Source organism: Agelaius tricolor, unplaced genomic scaffold (assembly GCF_023055355.1).
Source record: "Agelaius tricolor isolate 1412-34295 unplaced genomic scaffold, bAgeTri1.0.p SCAF_14, whole genome shotgun sequence".
Lineage (NCBI taxonomy): Eukaryota > Metazoa > Chordata > Aves > Passeriformes > Icteridae > Agelaius > Agelaius tricolor.
In genome coordinates this window covers 20,950,337-20,963,269 of record NW_027269274.1, presented here as the reverse complement: position 1 = coordinate 20,963,269, position 12,933 = coordinate 20,950,337, and the positions used below count along the sequence as shown (strand labels likewise).

General features: G+C 42.2%; 1 protein-coding gene across 14 annotated transcripts in view; it reads left to right on the top strand.

Annotated features, from left to right (window-relative positions):
- The window catches only part of WNK2 (WNK lysine deficient protein kinase 2), a 95,921-nt gene that overhangs the window by 42,560 nt on the left and 40,428 nt on the right, over positions 1–12,933 (top strand). For 13 of the 14 annotated variants that reach the window (XM_071440115.1, XM_071440112.1, XM_071440114.1 and 10 more), the window contains exons 5-9: positions 4,595–4,683; positions 5,493–5,712; positions 8,146–8,434; positions 10,508–10,704; positions 11,269–11,412. In XM_071440115.1, coding sequence (XP_071296216.1) covers positions 4,595–4,683; positions 5,493–5,712; positions 8,146–8,434; positions 10,508–10,704; positions 11,269–11,412 — 939 coding nt within the window. The remainder of the gene's footprint in view (positions 1–4,594; positions 4,684–5,492; positions 5,713–8,145; positions 8,435–10,507; positions 10,705–11,268; positions 11,413–12,933) is intronic. The other variant, XM_071440107.1, reaches the window with a different exon arrangement.

Below are 12,933 nucleotides of genomic sequence, written 5' to 3'. Positions count from 1 at the left end.
GCATCAAGAAGTGACAACCAGCAAAAAGTTTAGACTGCCAACCTTCTGTTGGGTCCCACTGAGCTGATATTCCCCCGGCTGCCGAGCACAGGCAGGGTATGATTTGGGTTTTGCCACTGTAATATGTTTTCAGTAGTTTCTACTCTGTTTTCTAACACTCTACCATGCCCTTGCCTGGTACTAGGACATGAGATACACCTCAGGTCCCAGCTGTCCAAATCACATGTGTTGGTCATCCTTATTGGTGTAGAAAATGTAAACATTACCTTTCTGAGACATTATTTCAGCATATGTCACATTCTGCATGTCTGTAGTGTAAGATTATAATTTATTTCAGCGACCTTTTATTCTGCCTGACTGTATTCTTACGGCTAAATTGCTGCATTAATTTTTGCATTTCTGTTTTTCTACGTGTGCCTGTATGTTTGCAGTTGTCCAGGATAAGGAGGTGGTCATGTTTGGGAATGTGCAGAGGGGCTCATTTCTCTGCCGGACAAGACATGCTTGTTCCAGCCTGTCACCTCTCTCTGCCCTTTCAGCCTGAATGATGGAGTGTAAACATTTCAAAAATGGATATGTACCGTAAATAGAAAGCACATCTTTCCCAAGCAGTGGGGCCAAGCCACATTTACCACAGTTCACTTTGAAGTGATTTCCTGGTCAGCATATTTGCAGTCCCCTTCGTTCTGATGCCATAATCTCATTTTTCATGCATAACTTGATGGTTTTTCTTACTGAGATTTTTTTTGTGTTTAATCATTCTGCCAAGTGATTTTGATGTAGACAATAGTGATGAAACATTGGAATCCGTGACCTTCCCAGGCTGCTCCAGCCTAGTGTTTTCTTAGGCATGTGCTGCAGAGTGCACAGCAGAGCAGCTGCATCTCCAGAGTTCCTGGCCATCTCCTTGGGTTTAGTGGTACAAACCTGTGCTTCAGAACAACCCACCCTGTGACAGTGTTCTGGTTTGCATGTAAAGCTTTCATATTGTTTGTTCTCATCAACTATTGAAGGTTTTCTCAGCATACGCAGGCTGTATGCCATAGTGCACACAGGCAGAATTAATGCTGCGGCTGTGGCACAGTGACAGCAGGCAAATCATGTTGTCAATGTCATTGCATGGACTTCTTGTGGCTTTTGGAGATCTTCTTAGATCTGCAGGTAACCCTCTTAGCTTTGCATTAAGATGGAGCACCATTCTGGAGGGAAACAGAAATGAGTTTATAATTGTACACTGTGATGTCATAGAACAAAATCCTGGTAAAACTGAGAGCTTTACCTTCATTTCACTGACTTCAGAGAGTGTGCACCAAGGTGCAGTTTCAGTTGGAAATGTGGCTTCACCTTTTTTGGTAGAAGGTTTTTTCCTTTTTTAGGAATGACATGAGCCTAGAGTTACCTTCAGGTGGAAGGTGGAGTGCTAGCCCAGAGCAGGCTGACTCTGGGGTGGAAGGGCACTTCTAGGGGCCAGGAAAGCCTCTAGAACACTGACTGACGTGGGTCAGACGTGCCAGTGACTTGTGTGGCATTCGCTGTGTCCCTTCAGAGCATCACGTGCTGCTCTTACAAAGTGTGCTCTGCTGTTGGAAAATGGCGAGTGGCTGTTTTTAGACCCTGCAGAATAAGCAGCACGTTTCTTCCCTCAGCATGAAGGATGCAACTTTTTCTGTATATGTCTGGCTGTAGACTCAGATGCCTTGTACTGGAGGGCAATGGATCATAAATCTAATTTCTTCAGAAAGAAGGGTATGGAAATAAGTGGTGGTGAGGGAGTCAGAATAAATCATCCTGTTTGGTACAGAGAAGCTCTCCATTTGATCTCTCGTTTTGCTGTTGGTTTATATATGTGTATATATATTTCAACATTTAAGGAATCTGTATTATCATTATGCCCCTTATGCCTCCCAGTGAGCTCAGCCTTTCACATGTGGTGGCATTGAATTTATTTTAATTTATAAGAGGCTGTACAGCTTTCAAACTGTCATGGATAATCTCTTGCCTAATACACTTAGAATTTTGGTGCTGTGTTTCCTTGGGAATGCTCAGGGAAAACAGATGGCTTTTGTTTAGGTGAATGAGATGAGCCCTTTGATGGCAAGTAGAATCCCCCTTCATTGTCAGGGGCACTGTGCTGCAAGGGAGGGTTTGCAGCATCCCAGTGAGCTGGCCTTGGAGAGTTCAATGAAGAGTAAGGAAGAAAAGCATCCTATAGCACAGGGACAGGGAGAAAACACTTTGCCAAAGCAACTCTGTTCAGTACTTCACAATTTTTGTCCTCATTTGTTTTAGTCATCTACTCATAGCTGTTCAGCAGATTAACACAATGGATATTTGGAGAGGAGTTGATGTTCCACCAAAGATGGGGAAAGTGTTGGTGAAAGAGTTGCTGTTTTTTATTTGTGGAAGCAATTTGTAAGGTCAATATTGGGAACCAGTCATTGGGGATCTGATGCTCTGGGCTCCCTGTGCCAGGGCCTCCCCACCATCACAGAGAGGAATTTCTTTCTTATGTCTAATCTAAACCTGTCTCTCTTCAGGTTAAAGTCTTTATTAGATCTTATTACGTTTTCTTCCTGGAGAGTGTCACACTATTATGGAAATCAGTTTTCTCATAGCAAACAACAGTGAATTGAAATGTATAAGATTTATCCTTCTTCCTGATGGAGAACACACCAGACTCCTGTAGCTTAAACATGAATTATGGTGCAGAGGAGTCCTGCTGAAAATACATTTTGATGGTGCTTTTGTTTTCTTTCATTTCTGATTCAGGTATCAGAGCTCTCCTAAGAGCTTACCATGGCACATTGGAGCCAGCCTGGGCTTTGCAGCCCGGGCACTCCAGTGCCTTTTGACACATTTTTCTAATACACAAAATTTGAACCCTTGTCTCATCAGTGAGATTTAGGTTTGCTTAAGCAAATAATTCTTTTTAGTGGGTCACAGCCAGCCAACCACATGTATGGATAATTTCGCTTTGTTCTCACAAAAATGGGTTTCTTTGGATCGCTTCAGCTTTCTGCTGAAACAAAACCAAGGAGCTGAGTCTTTGAGTGACTGTTCTGTATATTTATTATTGTTTTTTCAAAATCTACAATTTACATATTTCATGCTAGAATTTCAAGACAAATAGGGGGTTGTTGATCTAAAATTATTAATTAATAAAGTTTGAAATTGAATCTGCAGCTTGAACAAATGTTCATAAAAGGAAAAAAGTATAATCTGATGCTGAAATATTCAGAAATTCTGAGAGAAGCTCCAGCCCTCACTGAAATTCATCCATAAAAATTATTTAAGACTTAATTTGGTGTATTATTTGCAGACCCTCTTTGAAAATACTTGTTTTCTTCTTTTAATCCACTGGGTGAGCCAAAAGTCTACTCTGCGGGGCTCCTTATCTGTGACTGCATGAGCCATTATTTACTATTATTTCAGAGTGAAACTTTAATAGGATTTGTATGGAGCTAAATGTTCAGTTCCCATTCAGTTATGTGCTTTACCACATTCTGGTTTTTAGATAAGGGAAATTGTGTTTCCTTTTTGTTCTGCTCATTGACTTCATTGGAAGTACTTGGGTCCTTAAGTGATAAGGTCCAACTGCATCATCTCTTCTCAAATAAATTTTGTCATATTTTCATCCATATACATCTTGGTTTAATAGGTAGAGGTAATAACATGGTTTTAAAAGGGAATCAATTAATTCTGTGATTTATGTTGGACATCAAAAATACAAAGAACAACTTCTTGCGTTGCCACTTGTCACCTGTAGCTGAATATATACATGGATGTGGGGACACTGATTCTGCTTCCCGGAGTTTTCTTCTGCAGTGGGTAGTTGGTTTTTCTCCTTGAAAGGCCATGCTCATAGGTTGCTGTTCCAAATCTGTTCCCAGCAAAAATGCTAACATTTGACAGAGATTTAACTAGATTTATAGGTTGCACCTGTTCTATCACATATTCCCAGGGGTTTCTAACAACATCCTGGGAAATTCAGGAGGAGTGCAGAGATGTTGTATTCTCCTGCTTCCCTGCTTGGTTTCAGGGTTGATCTTTAATTTTTTTATGCAGAGGGGAATATGTTGGAGAGTGTTTGGGTGATGGAAAAGAAAGAGGTTTGTGGGAAACAGGAATATGGACTATTCTAAGGTATTTTTCACTCATTTTCAGTACTAGCTATCTGAAGAAAAACGTGATTATCTGTCCTTATTCATTTAGTGCTTTGAGAGTTGAGGCAAAAACATAAAAGGAATAATTCCAGAAAACGGTTATTTTTGAAATTTAAACTTAGCTGTTTCTTGAATATTCACTTTAGAGTCCAGAGGATATAAAGGTAAGATTTGAAAAAGTTGGTAAAGAAAAAGGGATACTTTCCCTGTGTACGGCTGAGCTCGTGCAAACTACTGTATTAGTTTTGAAGTGCAATGGTATTTAGAAGTATAGTATCCCTAAATCCTTAACTCATTTTTGCATTAAGCAACTTAAAAGTTTTAGTAAGTTCCTGGGTTGAGTTACCTTTAAAATGCAGAGAAAATACGCTTGATTAAGAGATGTAATGTAATTCTTTTTCACATTAAATTGTTTTTCTTTATGCTTTTAGGGTATAAAGCCAGCAAGCTTTGAGAAAGTTACCGATCCTGAAATTAAGGAGATAATTGGGGAGTGCATCTGCAAAAACAAAGAAGAAAGGTTTGTTTCAAGGGATCGAGTTTTGTATTAAACAACATGTATGCAGGGATTTCAGAACTGTCTGTGGATTTCTGGTCTGGTCTGTGGGTCTGCCCTGTGCAGAAGAAAATGCAGCATGGAAGTGCAGATCTAAATTATTTCCTGCTTTCCTGGCATTCAGTGTCAGGATAAGCAGTGCTGTTGTATCTCTCAGCCACTCAGCATCACTGTGGAGCTGAGTTAGGGTATTCTTGCAATTTCTGGTTCAGCAGTCCAAAAAATGTCAATGGGAAGGTTCTGTAGGGGGCAGGGAGGGTGATAAAAGCTGGTGTGGTGGATTCATCATGAGCTGTGGTAGCAGATTTCAGTGCCCTCTGGACATGGAGACATGTTGTGCCTAGTTTCCAGCTTTGGTTTTAAAAATTAATGTTTTACTGGTCTCTGCCAGTTTGTCTCGTACTGAGTATTTCCTGACTTTCACAAATACAGTTTTTAGAGACTGCAGCTCACAGCCTAGAGAGAATCTCTTCTCTGGTACTCTTTAAGCTCAGATACTTAAGAAAAGTTGAACAAAGCTATAATCTGCATTTCTCTAAGTGCTTGTGGTGTATGAATATTGCTTAAGCTTTGAGAAATAGGAAATGTCAATTTTTTCTTTTTCAATTTCACTTTCTTTTCAAAATCCCACATCTTTTCAGAAAGAACAAAAATTCATTATGGGTGAACACCAAACTGTGTAAATATTTCCACTTTTCACAGCAGTTTCTTTTTACAAACCTTTCTAAAATTGTTGACTTGCAGTGTTTGATTCTTCTTTATATCCTTTGCAGATATGAAATTAAAGATTTATTAAGCCATGCGTTTTTTGCTGAAGATACTGGGGTAAGAGTGGAACTTGCAGAAGAAGACCATGGTAGGAAATCCTCTATTGCCTTAAGACTCTGGGTAGAAGATCCTAAGAAACTGAAAGGAAAACCCAAAGATAATGGAGCCATTGAGTTTACTTTTGATCTGGAGAAGGAAACTCCTGATGATGTTGCACAAGAAATGGTAAACTACACTTCTGATAAAAATGTGTATATATAGAAAGTAGTGCCTAAATCCCAGGGGCCAACAGGAACAAGCTGGGTAAACTAACTTCACTTGAACCACTCCAGGTGTCCAGTTTAGGCACTTTGCATTGATTTTGGAATGACTACTGCAAGAAAGGGGTGAACGGGGAGCAGCTAACTGAAACATATTGTTTGAAAGCAGATGCCTGAAATCACAGTTTACATAGCTTAGGAACTATAGAGGTCTGGTCTACTTTTAGATTTTTGCACGCTCTTCTCCAGTTTCTATAGGCTGTTGAATGTCTTTGAATTTATTTGGAATCTATTTAGTTCCAGACAGCAGCCAGAAATACATTAGAAGAGTTCAGAAATTCAGTCACAAAGTATTCTGCATTGAATTCTCCAAAACACTTTCCCCCATCTTTTCTGTTGGTGTTCCTTAGAAGGAATGTAGATGAGAAAGGTCTGTGGTCAGCCGCTCCACCCCCAAACTTTGATAGGAAACTGGATTCACTGAGTTAGGAGTAAGCTTTGGATTTTTTAACTGATAAGTTTCACTTTGGGAATTTCTGTATCTTTATAGTTGTGTGGTTTTGTTCGGGAATCTGTGTTCCATTTTCACTACATTGTCCTTGAACTCCTATTTTGATGGTATCTTTGCTGCAATTGTTTTGGTGTTCTAATGTCACAGAGGCTCAGGGTCAGTAAGCATTGAGCCAAGGATCTGAACGTTCCTGTGCTTGCAGAAACGTTCCTGTGCTTGCAGAAATGTTCGTATTAGACTCTAAATCCCTAGAGATCCCATTTAATGATGTCATCACCACTCGTGTTCTTCTCATGAGGCACTCATTTTGGTAATGCTGCCTTGCTCGGCTGGAACTCATCACCATTTACTCCGAGTTTAGTAGGAGGAATTCAGGCTCCTTTGTCTTCTTGTCGTTAGTTTGCAGTAGGTCCAATGTTTTTCCAGCAATATATTATTACAGAACTCATTTAGTTTAAAAATTGCTCTGGTATCATTACTTACTGTTATATTTTACATTTAAATATCGATGGAAATATTTGGAGTTTCAGAGTTCTCTAAGTTGCTTGGTCCATAGTTGTGATGTTTTATTTTGAAGAGGAAATAATTCTCGTGAAAAGTATATTTAAAAGGATCGTGCCCAAACTACGTGACACTGTACCTATTCCCAAATAATTTAAAAATCTGTTTTCTACATTAATACGTACCTAAGAGACTGCCCATTAAATGCTTTCAAACCTGAGGCTGTTGCAGGGGCAGAAAAGGGGGACATTTATGCTAAATGTCTTTTTCTAGTCCTTATGAAATGTGGAACACCAAAGCCATGTGCTTTCATCTGTTTGTTGCTTTGTGTGCTGTGGAAGAGAGGAATGCAGGAGACCTTCTGAGTACAGGGAATTATTTATCATTACTGATGGGATTTTGGTAGTCAGGCAATCCCACCTGCCCAAACGATATGGGCAAAGGGGAGCGGAAACATTCTAGTGGGTTTGGAAAGTGAAGTTAGCTCTTGAAGCTGTGTTTTAAGATGCTTTGCACCCATTAATTTTAGCAGTGAAAATCTAAGCTGTGAAAGTGTCTTATGTTTGGGCAAGAGCAAAGCAGGAAAGCCTCAAGATTTCCCCCATGGATGTAAGTGCTTTCAAATATGCATGTTAAGAATGTAGGGAGAGCAGACAGATCTCTGGTACGGCATTATTAAATGAAAATTCATACCCTGCACTGCAGGAGACTATGCAAACAAATAACACAAAGATGAATTTCCATTTTATCTGTTCAGCAGTTGAGTTCTGAGAAGCCTCGTCCCCTTTTCCATCAAATAGGAAGAGTCTGCTTTTTCTTTGTAAAAGTCAATCAATACTGACTGACTTCACTATTTAAGAGAAGTTAATTTGAAACATAATTCTGTTAACATCTTGTCCTTGATGATTTGCTGTGCTATTAAGCAGAGCAATTTGGATAACTCTGTGTGTTGGACGAGTTAAGACAACAAATTCAGATTTAGGGGCAGTTTGATTCACTCCAGGTGCATTTTTTAGAAATTCTTTTTCCTGTTTTGTCTATTCTTTTAGTGTTAAAAAGGAAAAAAATTAGGGAAACCCATCTGCCATTAAACTTGCTCTCCTCAATGGATGTTCAGTGGTGGATAATTAGAGCCAGTATATAGTCAGGTCTTAGACATTACATCCTGGGTTTTTTTAATGCATTGGGAATAGAAATTCTACTGAGAAAGAACCCCACTCCATCAAGCTCTTGAGTTCCTGTTCTTGAGAGAAATAAATTAATATAAATTCTTGTTGTTTCAAATGGATGTTTTCTTTGTTGGGAAGAGGTTCCAGTATCGTGTGTGTGCTTGTGTGTGTGCCAGCCACGTGCTCGGGACCTTGCTAAGTGTGTGTTCCTCTGCAGATTGACTCGGGCTTTTTCCACGAGAACGATCTCAAGATCGTGGCCAAGTCCATCCGTGACCGAGTGGCACTGATCCTCTGGAGGAGGGAGCGCATCTGGCCCAGGATGCAGTCGGAGGAGCGCCGTGACTCGGAGTGCCTGGACAAGCTGAAGGCACCGCAGGCACAGCAGGTCCAGGTCACCTACCTGTCCCACACGGGCCACCACATCCTGTCAGAGCCTGAGGAGCCGGAGGCGGACCAGCACCCCTTCCAGCAGAACCTGCCCACCAGCGTCACCTCTGTCGCCTGTAAGTCCTGTGTTGGCTTCGTGGGCACACAGGGATGAATGTCTGAGGGGGAAACCCATTGTGACCTGAGCTCAGGTGAACTGATGTGGGTGGTTTTGCACAGTAGCTCAAAATCCACAAACATCTGGGACAGATGCATGACAATTTCAAAAGCAATGAAGTTTCAAGGAAACAGTATAATATAGATATCTTTATATAACTCTGTATATATTTTGCTACTAAACAATTATCACAGAATTTCTGTTTTACTGTTCTGGACTTGTATGTAAGCACATTTAAGTAAAAGATGCATTACATTTAGCAAGACAGCTGCTGCTTCAATTCAGGTATTTTATAAAGGGCTACGTTGACGTCTGCTTTGAATACTGAAATATCCATGTGTACCTGTACAGGAGAAATCCCTTTACATGATATGAGAAATAGCTACATTTGATTAACATTCACAATATTTCCACATTCACAAAGGTTTTCATCGGAAGCTAAAATGAGGTTATTTCTTTTTTTTGGATCATATACTTATTTCATGCTAGTTCATTTGAGGAACACTGCAATTATGTCTCTTTGTTTCTAGTGCTGCAGTGAAGTGACTTGTGCTTCCCATGGCTATGCTGGACATGAGTTGGCAAAATGTTATACTAAATACAACCTCCACTATTTATTTCCTACCCCTCCTCAACTTTTAACCAGAACTTGGTATTATTTGGCAATTTGCTATCAGATTATTTGAACATTTTTCTTAGCATAGGACCTCTAAATTAGGGTAGCACCCATTCATATAATTTGAGATTAAATGTAAAAGTGGAAATTAATAGCTTTATGTGTGCAATGTACATTCTATAAAAACCTGAGACTGACTCACAGCTTTTACTTTAGCACTCTACCATTAGACACCCCTATTCTTTTTCTTTTTTCCTTTGAGGTCCTGAATAATTGTTTGTAATAAAACAGAATGTTAATGCAGCAGAAATCCCATCATGAGAATAGGGCTATGTTGGCTCTTCAGAAATGAATTGAATAAATAGAGAGGGGAGTTTAATTTTGGAAAAGAAAAACAGTTGGGGGAATAGCTTGGGAGTACTGAAGAAAAATGTCATCTCTGGTGCTATTAAAAAATAATTTGTTATTTAAAAGCCAAATAAGTAAAACTTTATTTAGAATATGGAAAAAAGAGACAGAGGAAGGTGTTGGGAAAAGAAATAGTATTTAAGCTTAAGCTGTAATTTAAGATGGTTATTGAAACTGTGTTGCAGTTTTCTTTCAGTTTTGAATTTTAAATCCCTATTAAAGCTATTTGTCCTTGGGATACATCTAGCTGCAATCTGGTTGTCTCACTTCCTTTGTCAAGTGAAGAAAGCAGTAATTTAGGCTCAAACAGAGTTGGGCATTTGTATTTTACACATTTTAAAAGTTGTGAAAAGACTTTTTAAAGTCAGTAATACCGATATTTCCAGTTCCCAAAGGACCCAGTGCTTACCCAGTGCCCGTAGCTGTGCACTTCCATAGGTTAACTGGGCAAATGCTCCACAAGAACTCCCACAGATCTGAGTGTGCCAAACCCATTGGAACCTGCACAGGGGTTTGTGTCTGACCTTAATTGCACTACACTCAAGCAGAGCATGACTTGCTGAACTAAAATCATACAGCATAAAGAATTTTGTCATTTTCAGGGCTGCTGATAAAAGCAGTGTTAAAATCAGTGCATTCCTGGAAGATGGAACTCTAAAAGACCCCACGATCTGCTCTGAACATGACAATCGGGGTTTCCTCTCCTTTTATCCTACAAAATCTATAAGCATCTGCAATTATGAATGTCAACCTTATGCCCTTTAAAGGATATAGTAAAGTGCCTGAAATATCAGTGTGTACAAAAATCCATGGGGATGGGTTTTGGCTTAAGAGAAGCAGTGTGTGCCTTTTGTAGAGAATAACATTGGTGTTGTATAATTTATTTATATAAAGAAAGGGCTAGAGTAGTAAAAATGCTAATTACATAAACCATGGTGACCTTGCTCTAAGATCATCACTTGAACACGGGGAGCTGTTGAACTTTATTAAAAATGACTGTTCTTCCAGCTGACAGCACGTTTGACAGTGGCCAGGGCTCCACAGTTTATTCGGACTCGCAGAGCAGCCAGCAAAGCGTCATCTACTCGTCCCTGCCAGACGCTGTCCCTCCTGCCATCCAGAGGGTGTACAGCCCCCCACTGAGCGAGGGCCAGCCTGTGCCCCACAGCCTCCCCCAGCTTGGCCACTACCAGCAGCCCTCAGCAGTAAGTCCAAAGCTTTTTCAAATAGTTCTGTATCTTGGGTCATATTTCATATTATCATTTATGCTCTTGTTCCCAGAGGGTATGGGTTCCAGGGCTGTCTGTATGTACTCCTCACTCACCTCTGCACACAGTGACCTGCTCAGTCCCTTATCAGTCTGTTGGCATTAGTGGCTTTGCAGCAAAGCACAGGAAGGACATGGACCTGTTGGAGTGTGTCCAGAGGAGGTGACAAAGGTGCTCTGAGGGCTGTAGCCCCTCTGCTCTGGAGCCAGGCTGGGAGAGCTGAGGGTGCTCACCTGGAGAGGAGAAGGCTCCAGGGAGAGCTCAGAGCCCCCTGCAGGGACTAAAGGGGCTCCAGGAGAGCTGGAGCGGGACTGAGGATAAGGGATAAAGGGACAGGACTCAGGGAATGGCTTCCCACTGCCAGAGGGCAGGAGTGAATGGGAGATTGGGAGGGACTTGTTCCCTGTCAGGGTGGGGAGGCCCTGGAAGAGGTTTCCCAGAGAAGCTGTGGTTGCTCCATCCGTGGAAGTGTCTGTACCTCATGCTGCTGTCTCTCTGCAGCCCGTCCTGCCTGCAGTGCCAGCCACACCCGCCGTGGTGCCCCAGCACTACCAGGAGCCAGCAATGCCGTTCCCCGTGGTCCCCAGCACCGTGGCCTCGCTCCCGCTGGGGCAGCCGCCGCCACCCGTGCTGGCCAGCCAGCAGGTGAGAGCTGGGCTCTGCCATGGAGCCGTGTCCATCTCAGCCCTTCCCTGTGGCTGCTCTGCCTCACACAGGGTGCCTAGAGAAGCTGTGGCTGCCCCTGGATCCCTGGAAGTGTCCAAGGCCAGATTGGACAGGGCTTGGAGCACCCAGGGACAGCGGAAGGTATCCCAAGTTTCTCTGTGAAACTTCCCAGAGCACCTATGTTCCTCAGAGACAGCAGTGTCCAGTGAATGCCCATGCTAAGGAGGGTAGGGCAGGACAGCAGAGGAACAGAAATTAGGGTGAGAAATTCACTTACCTCCAGAATTAATTGTTTTGATCTTGTATCAATATGCATTGGTGGATCAGACATGTGGAATCAATGTTGTATCTCCTAACTTCTATTTCTTTTTCCAATTTGGGTGTCTGTGCATTTACACTGCTAAAGTTATAATGAGGCAAAGTTACCTAATCTGCCTGGATATTTTCCCTTTCCTGTGCCTTATTCAATTCACAAGCATTTCTTGAGACACAAGCTGGATTTGAGAGGGAGGTTTTAAGAAGCAGCTCCATTCCCTGAGCACAGTTTTCCTGCTCTAATGTGATGTCTCCTGGAGTGGGGGGTGGCTGAGCCACAAGTGCCAGTACCCTCTGTCCCCTTGGTGTGAACCATGGGCAGCTGTCTGAGCTGCAGATTAACCCAGCTGGGGCGCAAGACCAAGCTAGCTCTGGGAGCTGGCAGCTTTATGAGCTCCAGCCCAGCGCCATGGGCATGCGGCTCTCCCACCCCAGAGCTGGGGCTTGGTCCTGCAGGAGTTCCTCCATGGAGTGAGTGGGGTCCCCCCCATCCCAGGTGGGCCCCTCCATCCTTCAGACAGTGTTCAGATGCCTCCACTTTGGCCCTCAGTTTGCTCTGTCCCATCACCAGAGCCAGGCCAGCCCCTGCACTGCTGTTCCTGTGTGTTTGGGATTGTAACTGGGGAGATCTTTCCCAACATGAGATGGCAGAGGTTCTGTGTGCTGCAGAGCCTGATGAGGCCACCAGCCCTGTGGTCCCAAGTAAGTCACCCTGAGCCAGCCTATGCCTCAGGGTCATCCTTTTGAACCAGAAGGGCTTTTTAAGTATTTCCAGAACTAATTAGAGGGACTGAAGAAGAAGATACCAATAGCACATAAAATGTGGGGGGTTGTTACTGATGATTTCCAGCTTTAATGCAACTTTTGCTCTGTTCTGCTGTCTAAAGCCTGGCAGGCCAGGGGAGCACTGCTTTCTCTGGAAAAGTAAAGCTGCTTTTTTGGCTACCACATTGTCACTACAGTACATCAGAAATATCTGGAACCTAGCTTTTACTGCAATTATTGTAGTTGATTGTGTCTCAGGTAATAAGTGTTATATTTTCCATGCCTGCTCCATTATGTAGCAACTTCTGCTTGCCAGTATGAGCTGAATATCAACTGTATCTTGTAAGTTAGTGGTTGGGGATTTCACGAGACCAACTGGAGCAATCTCTGGGATTCAAAGAGTCTGAGTCGTTACAAGTA